This window comes from Protopterus annectens, chromosome 6.part1 (genome assembly GCF_019279795.1).
Source record: "Protopterus annectens isolate FY-2018-M chromosome 6.part1, PAN1.0, whole genome shotgun sequence".
NCBI classification, from domain to species: domain Eukaryota; kingdom Metazoa; phylum Chordata; order Ceratodontiformes; family Protopteridae; genus Protopterus; species Protopterus annectens.
Window position 1 is genome coordinate 66,757,898 of NC_056738.1, and position 13,727 is coordinate 66,771,624.

The window sequence follows — 13,727 nt, forward strand, 5'->3', positions numbered from 1 at the left end:
ATCATGAGCGGACCGGAGTTCCGCTGTGGCGACCCCTAACCGGGAAAAACCGAAAGACAGGGAGTAAGCCACATTCCACCGCATGCTTAAAAAAATGGTGACATTGCACAACAGCAGGGAAAGGGCAAATTGCCACTTTCTACTGTACTGCAACCTCCCGTGAAGTAATGTTGACATTCTGCTATCATATTAGTCTACTCCCATGTTCCCATATATAAATTACTCTCTCTTCCTACATAAGTGTGTGTGTGTGTGTGTGTGTGTGTGTATACATACATAAAAGAACGCAATCAGTTTACAGTTTATGCAGCTTACAAGTCAATAGAACACTCACAAATATATTTAGCATAAAGTTTAAACACAATTAATGCAAATGACACACTTACTTAAATGAGGTGTAATATGTTGTATACAAGATTCCAGCAACTCATCACTTTGAGGAGAATCATAGTTCAACACAATGAAAGGAAGAAGAACTGCATAAATTGCAGAGTAATGGATCTAAAAACAAAATTGAAGTAAATATCAAAGCATAAAAACAACAAAAAACAAGCAATAATTATGCAACACAGTAAGTCTTCCCCATCTCTGGAAAAGCCCGCTCATGCCTGCTGACATACTGCAATACAGGTTTCCTTAGAAGAGCAGGTAAAAATGCTTGAGTCTTCTGAAAAGGTACTACCACAAGTGTGTATACAAAGTTAAATACAGAATGACATTCTTCCACAGAAAGCAAGGCAGCACATTCCATTAAAACTGACTTCGTTTTTTTGCTTAGCAGTTTTAAAGTAAATGAATATAGTTCATATTTTGTTCATAGCAGTTAACTAAAGTGAATGCTTCTACCTACAAGGCAGCCATTAATGCCAATTAACCAGCAAACCAGATAAAACCACATATATTTAATGGGGTGCGCATCACCTTCTCCATCATGAAGCTACATTAGGAATGTGACTGAAGGGGCCTCGCTGATGCTGCACAGTTCATTCCTTTTCCAGAAGACTTATGTTAGAAACTCAGAAATGAGGATGTAAAAAACAAAGTAAAGAGGTACTGTATTCTATTTTTAGGATATACTTGCATAAAACAACATAAGACAAACACAACTGTCATACCAATTCAGAAGCTATTCTTATCACACCATCACTTCATTCCCCCTCAGAATTCCTGGTAGAAACTCTACTCCACTGTATAAGCTCCCATTTTTACTTCAGCTTTGCGTAATGGATTATACATTCTGACACTGATCTAGTCATACTGCACACTGTATTTTCTGCAGCTTTCTGTGCTGTAATGTTTTAAGCTTTACGGCTTCTGTGCAGGCTATCACATTTAGTTCTATATGCAGTTAATGCAAAATTAGTGCAAAGTACCAGCCTTACTTTCCAAGGTAACTTAATATAGTTATTTAATTACTCCTTTAGTAGTGCTGCTCCATCTAAATAACAGTTATTAAGAAAAGATCTAGGTATTTACAGAAAACAGCTTACTATCAAAATTCTGAAATACACACAGTTGAATACATGGTTTCGAAGTTGTCGTAATGTGAATGACCTGAAAGTGGTCAAGTGTATATTAGCGAAAGTGGGTATACTTTTGCTAATATACACTTGACATTTTGAATGGAGATCAGGGTACAGTACAGATCAGGTAATTTACCCTTTTCCTCACTGCAGTACAATGTCAGTGAAAGTATATTTACTAAGCAGGGGGTGTAGGGAGCAGCCCCGATATGGGGTGGGGTGCAGGGGGCTTGCCCCCATGCTAAACATAAAAGTACACACGGACTTTCTAAACCAGATGAAAGGCATGTCGAATGCTGATTGTCGTGTTTATCACCTTCGACATTCTGGCCAACTTTTATTTTCGTTTTTGACTTATTTTGATCGTTTAATGAAAAACTGTTCTGCCTTTTGGAATTTTGATAATAAACCACAAAAAACATACAGTACATATGTAAATATTAAACTCATATTAAAATACAATGTAGGTGAGGACTCACCATACCAGACACTCTTCAAGAAATACCTATATAGGGTACAAATTTGGGTTAATTATTAGTAATGGCAACTAATACAGTTCCTTTAAAATTCCTGACTTCCAGTGCTTCAACGAGAATATACCCTTTAGTCTACACCACTGTTTTTAAACATGAGTTAGGGAATGGATACCAAAATGCCCCACAGTTCCTCACCTCACTGAAATTAGGCTGCATTTGGAAATAAAGACACTATAACTGCATGGATATACAATTAAAATTCATTTGATTATGTACACAGAATAACTGTACTTCAGAACTTGGGATACAACAGGATTTAGCCAAAACATGGGGATGGAGATTGCAAAGGAAGATGTGCACACAGATATCACTCTCAAAGCCCAAATTACATAGGAAGTAATTGTTCATCTGTTGTATCTTATCCTGAGGAGTGCTATTGAATAAAATCAAAAGGAGAGCAACAAAACCTCAAATGACTACAGGCATGAAAGACATAAGGAAGGAATTCAGGCCAAAGTGTCCTTAAGCATGACATTAACTTGAACTGATCCAGGAAAGGCTGGAAGGATATATCTTTTAGACTGTACAACTGGACTTCAATTTAGATAAGCAGAATCGCTGCAGTTTAATATACCAAAACAGCAGAACTTTGAGAAGAGGTCACTGCAACAGTAAAGCATAATATGTGGATTTACTCTACCACTGTTTCCTTTAGTCTGGTCATATTACCCAAGCTGCCCTTTCATAGGCTTATTGGTGTGTACTAGGCTAATGGCCCTGGAGCCTTTACAAGTCTAGCCCAAAAAAATTGTCAATGCACCGTGCCACCCAATGTTAGTTCACAGTGCCCCTATCCAGTAGGGCAACTAGAGTGATCCCTGGAGTGAACTTTCTGCTACCCATCCACTCATCATGATTTCTCATAAAGAGGGCCAGCGAGGTGCTCTGCTTGACATGAATGGGAAGCTTATTTCAGAATATGGGCAGTCTTTGGGAGATGAACCTGTCCTTCCAGCATGTTCTGTTAATTTTGGTAATGAGGTTGTGATCTCTGAAGCGTGGAGTGCGGGGGGATTGGGATTTCTTTACGTGTAGCATTTCAAGTAGGTCTGGGTCGGACATGGCTTTGTAAGTCAAGCAGAGATCACCTCTAAGTAGACGATAAGAGACTGAGAACAGATGAAGTTTCTTATGTCTGTCCATGTGGGACATGTGTTTAATGTCTAGGATCCTTTTTGTGAGGTACTTTTGTGGCCTCTCCAGCTGTTGTAGGTGTCTGGTCAGGTACATGCCAAACAGGGTGTTATATTCGATGACTGGTCTAATGAGGAATGAGTAGAGAGGGATGATGACCTCTTTCTTCCGGGATGCAAAACCTTTGGTTATAAGATGTGCCACGTAGAAGGACTTTCTGACCACAGTGGTAATGTGGTGATTGAAGGTGAGGTGGCTGTCGACCAGGGTGCCCAGATCTCTTATGGTCCCTTCAGTGTTCAGTGGGCTCCCATCAACGTGGTAATTCAAGGGAAATGAGTTTTTTCCAAAGGGGATGACAGTGCATGTTTTGGCATTAAGCTTCAGGTCATAGTTCTGACACCAGTCATTGGTCTCAGTGAAGCCTTTTGTAGGATGTCTGCATCACTTGGGGAGTTGATAACGATTCCTAGCTTGCAGTCATCAGCAAACTTGGTCAGCCAGAGATCTTCTGTGTTGGCCTGGACTTCTGAGAAGTAGATGCCAAACAGGAGTAGGCCCAGGACAGAGCCCTGTAGGACTCCACTCATGACTGGTCGACAGTCTGACTTGGAATCCACAACTTTCACTCTATGGGTCCTGTGAGTCAATTTGCAACCCACCTAGCGATGCAAGGACTGATGCCTAGTTTGGTGAGTTTATCAATGATACCTGAGTGGGGAATGGTGTCAAAGGCCTTGGCCAGGTCAAGGTATGCTGTATACACTGCCTTACCCTCATCCACAGCCTTGGTGACTGCCTTGAAGAAGTCAACCAGGTTCAGCAGGCAGGATCTCCCCTTGAAAAAGCCAAACTGCCTGGGGTCAAGAGTTTGGACACTGCCTATATGTTTGTTAATCAGGTCCATGAAGATGCACTCAATAGCTTTGCATACCAGACTCGTCAGGCTAATGGGGTGATAGTTCCCGGGGTCTGTAGCTGCTCCCCCTTTATGGAGCAGGATGACTGCAGCAGTGCACCATTCATTAGGGATATATCCTGAGGTAAGGCTGTGATTGAACAGGGCAAACAGCTGTGGTGCCAGTTCGTTTTGTAGCTCATAGAGGACGCAGCCAGGGATATTATCAGGTCCCATGGACACTGTATTCTTGGCTTTCGACAATGTAGCTTTTACCTGTACTGCAAAAATGGTGGGTACCAGGCTTTCCTCTGGTATTGTGGCAGGGCCCTTTGGAGGGGGGGGGGGATAAAGTTGCCACTAAATCTGTCAGCCAGTATGCTGGCTATATCTGTTGGCTCAGTATAGGAGGTGCCATTGTGCAATAACTCACAGCAAATCTGGGTATTGCCTTTGAGGTTTCTGATATAGCTATAGAAGGCTTTGTGGTTGTTTTTGGTGTCAGCTGCAATTCTACCTTCATAGCTGGCTTTAGAGGATTTGATAAGAGATCTCATCTTTTTGCTGAGACTGATAAGGGAGGTTTTCCAGTCTTGTGACTTCATTTTTTTCTGCAACAGTTTTGTCTTTGTGTTGTAGAGTTTATTGATGGCTGGGGGCCACCAGCTTGGCTTCCTTTTTTGGAGGAGAGCATCTTAGTTCTATTTGGTATGGCAAGGTCCATGCATTTGTGTACATGCTCGTAAAGTGCATTGGTGTATGATTCGGCAGTCATGAAGCTATTTTCCATTGGCATGGGTGCCAAGAAGTTAGCCACCTCTGTTTCTAGGAGCCCAAAGTCGGCTTTAGAGAAGTTGTTCTGGATGGTCACCTTAGCGGGAGGTGTAGGTCAGATGTTGATTTCCATGGTGATCAGTTTGTGGTTAGATTTAACCAGGGAGGAACTGACTATAGGTGTGGAGCAACAGTCTCCCATGTTGGTGATAACCAGGTCAAGGATGTTGCTTCCTCTAGTAGGGGTCCAGGGCATTGGAATTTAAATCAGAAAGCGTTTGGCCTGTACATTGGTAATTGAATATTTTTCCCAGTTGATGGAAGGGTAGTTGAAGTCACCCAGTATGAGAGTATTGGGTTAGACCTTGACAGATTCCAGGGAGCTTAGGAACTTGGAGTGAGAGTCTAGGGGCATGTTTGGGGTTCTGCAGCAGGCTATGACTTGTATTGCCATATTACCCTGTGTTAGTTGTACCTGAAGTATCTTGGATGCATTATGCTGGGCTACCCAGTCTAGAGGTGTGCGCATCCTTTAAGAATATGGAGACACTACTGCCTTTGGAGCTTCTGGATGTATTCTGGGGCCGAAAGATATGGAATGAGTTGTAGCCTGGGAGCACAGAGATGCTTTCTGCCTCTTTAAACCAGGTTTCCATTACAGCACAGATGTCGACATTCTCCATTTTGACGAGAGCTTCAAGCAAGTACATCTTGAGATTTAGACTTCTAGCACTGAGCAGCATGACCCTCAGATTGCATTTGTTTGCAGCTGTTATGGTGGAATTTTGGTCTTTGGAACACTGCCTAAAAAGGCACTACAGGGGTGGCAAGAGCCTTAGCCAGTACCTGAAATCCCAGGGGTGACAGATGCAGGCCATCTCTTGCAAAGTATTGAGGTCTGTCAATCATGTCATCCCAGGCAAACAGATACTAGATCCCCTTAGAATGACACCAGAAACTTAGCCAACTGTTAAAGTCAATCAGTTTCTGCTCGTACTGTGGTATCATTCTGGGTGACAACAGAATACTGCTCAGGGCTAGGGTCATACCTGCCTGGGCCACATAATCTGAGAGTTCCATCAGATCTCTTTTCATGTAGTCCAGGGAGGTACATCTCAGGTCATTCACTCCCACATGGACAATGATTGAGTCATACTTGTACTTGTTGTGGAGTGACCTGAGTGTATGTGTTATGTGGCAGATCCTGGCACCGGCTAGGCAACTGACTGTCACCTTCTCTTCATTCATAAGTGGGACATCAGTGTGTCTCACAATTGAGTCTCCTATGATTAGTACATTGGGCAAAGTGTTTTACCTTAAGGGCGTGGGTTGACGGGCACACTGCGGTGGTGAGCTATGTGTTCTGAGGTTGGTGTTGTGTTGTGGTGGTCGAGTGTGTTTCTGTCTCGGAGGTCTCTGTTTTAACAACTTGTGAAGATGAATGCTGCTCTTGTGCCTGTGAAGGTAAGTGTACATGTGATGTAGGACTGCCATATGAATCCAGTATTGGTATACACTCTATTTGGCTCTTACAGCCTAAACGTTCCACAGGGAAAGTATGCTTGGAAAACACAAATATACACTCCTGAGCCACACATTAGAATCATAAAGCAAGTATGCACAAGACTGAGAAACATATGACTCTGCTGCAGTTATGCATAAAGCAAATGGTATATACAAACTCTTTATACTGGAGTAAAGAAGGGAAAGAAGTCTTACTGTTAGAGTGAGCTTTTCTCAATGATGTACTGTTATAATAAGCATGTTGCACAACTATAATGTTTTATTTGTTTGTTAACCAAGTAAACCTGCTAATTACACCAGCCTTTTTTCTGGGGTCACACAGGCCTACTGCCTGGTGAAGTGATTTTGTCAGTTACACTGGAAGCAAATTAAGACTCAGGGAATCACCTACCTCTGCAATGCACACAGCTAAACACTTGACTTTGAGCAAGATGCCACAGTTCAAATAGTAGATCAGGCTCTGAAAGAGCAGGGCATGGGATGATGGCAGTAAGTGGTGTTTGCCAGCCTGCACATCCCAGGAGGACATACATACATGTATGTATATATATATGTATATATATATATATATATATATATATATATATATATATATATATATATATGGGTCCCCTTTACATTACCGAACCGAACACCGACACGCAGAAGACCGAGACGAAACGACCGACAAGCAAGTTGATCGAAAAGGTGATTTGCCGACAGCCGAAAGACCGACAAGGGTAACGTGTGAGCGCGACTCGGTAAGTGTGCGATAGTGACGGAGTTAGGAGCGGTCAGGTAAGTGTGCGATATTGTGGGATTTTGGGTTAGGGTGTGGGAAAGGTGAGTGTGTGGTAGTGTCGGAGTTAGGGTTCGGGTAAGGTAAGTGTGTGATAGTGACGGACTGTAGTTTAGGGACGGGTTAAGTGAGTTAGGTTTAGAGTGCGGGTAGGGTGAGTGTGCGATAGTGACGGGCATTATGTTTTAGGGTGGGTTAAGTGAGTTAGGGTTAGGGTGCAGGTAGGTTAAGTGTGCGATAGTGACAGTCTTTAGGTGTAGGGGTTGGTTAAGTGAGTTAGGGTTAGGGTGCGGGTAGGGTAACTGTGTGGTAGTGTCGGACCTTAGAGTTAGGGTTTGGGTTAGGGTTAGTGGATATGTCATTGTGTGTCATGTGTAGTTTACGTTGTTTGTGTCGGTGTAATTGTGTTCGGTTTTGTGAGTTGTCGGTGTTGTGTGTTTTCGGTTATTTGGGGTCGGTGTTTTGTGTGTCGGTGAAGTGTCGGTTCGGTAATGTAAAGTAGACCCATATATATATATATATATATATATATATATATATATATATATATATATATATATATATAGACAGAGAGAGAGAGAGAGAGTGTGGTCCCAGTCAAGCCAGCTTGCTCCCATACAATTAAGGCTTGCACATCACTAGTGGCAACAAGCCCAGGTAGATGTGTGTTTGGTGACTCAAGCTGGTTATGATAGCCCTCATGAAGATGTGTAGGAGTTTGCAGGCAGAGAAGGAACTGCTCTAGATGCTACTGCAGTGACAGGACTACACGGATCAGCCAGAAGTGGGTTTAGGGCCAGAAATAAACACCAGCATTGCTGCCAGCATGTATGCCTCCCCAGATCACTCTTGTCCCCTTAGGAGAAATACCTTGGATGGGGGCAGGGAGTCAGGATGATAGAAGGCATAATGGTTGGCAGGCACAATAGGAAAAAGCACATTAAAAAAAAAAGATTGAGGGACTCAAACCAAAGACTGCAGGATGAAGCAACCTTTAATCCCTCTGTTTTAAACTTCTTCGGGGAGGATCACTGTAAGAAGCAAGTCGTACCAAATGGATAGTGTTATTACTGAACATTCTACTACATTTCATGTGAATAAAGACATTCTGATCAAAGTTTTGCTTATTTTAAATAGTACTGAAAACACCACTTACATAAGTGGTGACAGTCTTCAGTTTCTAAATATAAACAGTAATATATCTGATACTCTGACATAAAACTCATGATAGAGAACTGGTACTTCCATTTGGAGTTAAGCACTGTATGAGTTGGCGATATGCAAAAATAAATAATAACTAATAAATAAATAAATAAATAATTGAAGTAGTTCCTATATACATCCCGCCAAAAAACAGAATTACTCAAGAATTTTTTTTTTACTGTAACATAGATTTACTTGTAGATCTTGCTCTCTCTTAGTGTGGTAGTTTCTTTTTATGGAGGTAAAACTATATAAATTCAAGGAAAGAATAATAGCTGATATAAAAAAATGTTAAAACTTTATTTGTCAAACATATTTTTATTGTGGTGTTAAACATTTTCTAAAGCTTCAGGACATGTACTACATTATGAATAAGAGGTTTGATGGCCATTTAGATAATTTATTAATATCTGACTGAATAGCAAAATACAATATATGCCTGTGGCAATATTAAGCAGTTTCCATTGCCACTCTTGTTTAACAAAGGCCATCATGCAACTAGTCAGGTTTTTGATGAATTGCATTTAATTTTATGTATTTAAGATACACAGAATGTAAAATGTACACTGATTTGTGTAATAAATGTGTATTTTTGTTTTACATAGGCAATGCACTTTATGTCTTTATTTTTGCCCTACATTTTCATCAAGCCCCTCTTCCAACACCCTACTGACTCAATCATTTCTCCTCCTCAGGGTGAGAGAAGGATCCATTCATTTTCTGATTAAGGCAAGAAAACCTCAATTCATTTGTTCCCAAATAGGGTGGGGGGTGGTAACCCTGGATCTCATTTGTTCCTCTCAGAGGTGACAGTTGAGTTTGAACATGGGCCATCAACTGATAGAGCTCTTACTCTCACACCTAACTCCTCGCCCATCACAGCTCTAACATCTACTACAGCTGCTTTTTAGGGAGTCACATGCCTACTTCTGCAGATTAAGTACCCCTGGCTTTTGCAGTGTGGTCATCCCATCCTATACTGCTGCATGTCACACATCTCATACTCCTGTAGGTATTAGCCTTGCAGCAGACTGGACTGCTTCCCTTTTCTCCCCCCTCAGGATGGGGGAAGCTAGCACTGGTCAAGCATTCTCCCACCCTCCTCTCCTGATTGATCTAGCTTCTGGTATTGCTAACTGAACACAGGTCAACTAGGACAAAGTCAGACATTTGTCCTTCAGTGCCCCACAGCCAGGCTTACTGTGTTTTAATTTTATTTGATATTCTTTAACTAGTACCACCTTGCGGAATGGTTTGATATTTATTTTCATTAATTTCAGATGCACCTGTTTGAAGCAAGAAACAGGATTTTTTTTAAGAGAATGTGTCCTCTTTATGCATTAAAGTCTGCAGTTCAAAAATTCTACTTTCTACTTATTGTAAGGTTAATATCTCAGTTACACCATTCAGAACCCAAAATGGAACCAATGGATGTTTGGGGGATCTAAGATTTAGAACCTTTAAAAAACAACTTGGTCACTGCATTTTAGTTAAAAGAGGTTCAATGAATAAATTGGTAGAAATGGCTTAGACTGTAAGTTTACAGAGGAGTAAGCCAAATGAGCTACAAAATGATAACAATATTGTACAACACAAGGGACAGAAACAAATCTATGTGAAAAAGCACTCTTCTGACACAAAGTAAAACCATGTCTACATAGATAAGAATTTCTTGTACTTGGCTAGCTTTGCAGACAATATCTAATCAGAAAAGAGATGGCTTTTAGTATTCAGGTTCTCTGAACTTTTAAGTTAAACTCTTTAGGATTCAGGAGTAATGCTTTTCTTTTTTTTTTTGTTAGTAACTTGCTGTGGAGCTCTAGTGTCAAAGGATTCTAGCACTGACACTTGTGCTAGCAGAGGGAACCACTGTTGTCTTGGCTGAAGAGAAAAAGACTGGGAAAATTAGATTTGTTTTGTTTTTTTTTTTGGTTGTTTTATTCCTACCTTTACTACAACTTTGGTTTTAAAGAATTTGGAGGGAAAGCAAGGCACTTACTGCCAAGTGCCATAGCACAAGGCAATCAGGAGCAGAACATCACATGCTAACTGCTTAGGGATGTAATGCCAAAGAAGATCCATTGATATGGAACCCCACATCTTTTTATGGGCAGAAATATAGTTTTGTCCAGTACCCATATTCAAGACAGCATAATGACTTGGAATGTATACTGCTCATACAGATGAGGCTTAAATTCAATGCCTCTTCCCAGTCTGCATAACCGGCAAGTAAACCTGTGTCCTTGCATATTTACAGAACATGTCTCTGTGGTGTTATCTGTTTGAAGGTGTCTCTGGCTGCAAAATTGACTGGAAAGATTTCATAGCAAAATGACATGGCATAATCTATTTTATGTTTATGTGTTCGTTAAAATCAGTTTCTTTGTTACTTTAGTCTTTGGAAATGGGCTCCCTAAACATATCTGGAATAACTACAGTTTTGTTTTTGACTTGGGAGTAGAGTTAACTACAGGGGAACCTAGTTCAGAGATATCAGATGGGTCCAGCAGAGGAGGGCTGCAGTCCAGCGTTTGAGAATTCCTACTCCACACATTCTTCAGCTGTGTAATGCCCTTCACATTCTATTGCACCTGCCTATTAAACTAGTGGAAGTTCCTAATATTATCATTGCTAAGGTAAAAGTAAAAAGTGACTCTGTGGAATATAATAATTTCCAGGATCTCTCTATTTTTTTCTTTGTTTATATACTAATTTTTGTATACTGTAAGTGGTAGTTAACATTTAATTGTATTGTATTGTATGACATCTTGTAAGATTTGCTTAACTGTGGAGCTTCTACCTGGGTCTCTGTTGAAAATAAGCCTGTCATGGCCCAATCAAACTTTCCCATTAAACACATTTATTTATTTATTACTTATTTTATTTTACATTTGGTTACCAGGAAAGTCCAACTGGGCACAAGTCCTTTTTCAGCGGAGGCCAGGGGAGAAAAGCTACACATGACACAGATTAATAATGTATAATATCACAGGTACAGAAGCATAACATTATTCATTTTACATCAAATCAAATTAGAATAATACTTTATAATGTACAACAATTATAATTAGGATGAAATACAGAACACTACACTAGTGCAAAGATGAAACACCTGTCTGTCTTATTTTTTCAAGTCTATTGAGTATATGCTTTACACTCCAATCACATAAAGTCAACTAAAGTCCTGGTTTTCTCAGCCACTTCTTGCAAAGCCATAGTTCATAAATGTGACTGATGCTTTATAGTCTCCCATTTATTCACTAAGTTCAAGTATTGCTGGTCTTCTTCGTGATCATCTCCATCTCTAAACTCTGACTCAAGTCCAAGCTACTCTTAATTCTTCTTGTCAACCCCTGTACCTTTTTCTGTCTCTCACGCATTTTCCTTTCGAACACTGGAAAATGTTTCACTGGCAAAGTCTTTCTGTGAGATTTATTGTCAGAAGAATGAAAAGTAGAGTTCCCTTCTGTTTGCTGGCTCACAATTTGTTGAATGAACTTTTATGTCCTCCTTAGCCTGTTCAGCATAAAAAATGTTATTGAAACTCGAGGAAAAAATATTCTGAAGACAGCTGGATACAGCGGTTGAATCTCACACCTGCCTCTTGACATTCACTGACTGCTGGAATTAATTTGCTTCTCTTCTGTCTGGTGTACAGTGAATAATTATTTTTTATAAACACTGCTGTCTCCAATTTTTAACACGTTATCCTTCTGCCAAGTTTTGTCAGGATCAAATCTTTTTGCTGGTATGATTGCATATTTACTAATGCATGCCTTGGCTGCTTTCTCATGGCCAGTATGGAGCATACACTCAATATGCCCTTTCAATTAACAAATATTGCTATGGAATACAAGTCATTTTGCCTGTTTGTGCTTTCATAAAATAATACAGTCTGTTCCTTCCAGTTTCTCTGGTACAGCATAAAATATTATTTTTTTCTGCATGCTCTGTCATCTGATGTTCCCATTTTTTGAAACCACTCTTCTTGAGGAGCCTAATTTTCAGTCAGCCTTTTCTTCATTTCAGCTTCTGGTTTTGTAGTTTTATTAGTTCACCCAAAGAACTAGTTAACGCTTCTTCTATTTTCCAGCCTTTTGTTATTTGAGTTGATATGTCATTTCAGTGTTTCATTTATTTTAATTACCTCTGAGTACATTTGATTTATTTTCCTCTAAATTATCTCCTACATCAAATCTTGTATCAATCTTGTACCAAAGTTGAAGACTGAACTGATTTTTGAAAAGCTGCAAGATTCTTCCCAACCAGTGTTTTCTCTTCATGTTTTCTTGATGATTTTCTTTCAGGTTTTCTAAATTTCTTCTTTGCAGGCATCCAGACAATGTAGTTAGTAGACAATAAATGATTTTTTACAAAAGTAGACAATATTACTGGCACCTATTTCACAGTTTCTGATTTCACACTGGGAGAGCTGAAACTGAGCTGTTCATCAGTGTGCAGCCATCTTGGAAGTTGCTATAATGGGCTTATTTTTAATCCGAAAACTTATACCCAAAACTGAGCTAAACACTTACAGAAGAGGTTGCTCATTCAAGATACTGGACATATCCACCAACAATGAGCTTAGATCTGTAGACCTGACTCACATTAACATTTCCATCTCGAAAACCAATCAAAAACTGGTGATGGTATACAATGTTAATTTCTTGGGGGGAGTCATGCACACTAGGCTGGCATCAACCTGTCCATTTCAATTAGTACATGTTTTACTCACCTCTTACATGTTTACCATACTAAACACTTCATCAAAAAACTGGAACCACAGTGTAATAACACTGCAATTTGTTTCCCTTTAGATCCTACCAGTTTGACCTTATACGAACCATACACAAGTTAGAAATGCCACGTCACCTCACCCAATCTCACCCAAGAAAGGTTCATATATTATAGTTTTATATGACCCAAAATCAAAATCTCCAGCCAGATGGCAATTTACAGACAATTTCCTTAACCAGTTTCTCAAAAGTACTTTACCTTCCTTTGAATATTTCACAAGAGGAAGTTTCAGTAGTTAAAGGACTTACAAAGGTACTACCATCCTGGAAATGCTCCCTAACACCCCTAGTTTTAAACCCTGACAAGGACTCAACACAATATTGTTCATATAGACCAGTTTAATTATTAAATGTAAATTATAAAATTTTCACGGCAATATGTCTCTAGAATAAAACAATTTCTTCCAATGTTGATAAACAATGATCAAACTGGGTTTATAATGAACAGGAACGGCTATGACAATATCAAGAGAATACTATCCATAACTGATTATACTAATAATTCAAAAAATAACATTGGTTAGCCTGGATATCAATAGTGCATTTGATTCAGTTAATTGG

General features: G+C 39.8%; 1 protein-coding gene across 1 annotated transcript in view; it reads right to left on the reverse strand.

Annotated features, from left to right (window-relative positions):
- The window catches only part of FASTKD1 (FAST kinase domains 1), an 881,671-nt gene that overhangs the window by 308,134 nt on the left and 559,810 nt on the right, over positions 1 to 13,727 (reverse strand). Inside the window, exon 8 of the mRNA XM_044075492.1 lies at positions 387 to 501. Coding sequence (XP_043931427.1) covers positions 387 to 501 — 115 coding nt within the window. The remainder of the gene's footprint in view (positions 1 to 386; positions 502 to 13,727) is intronic.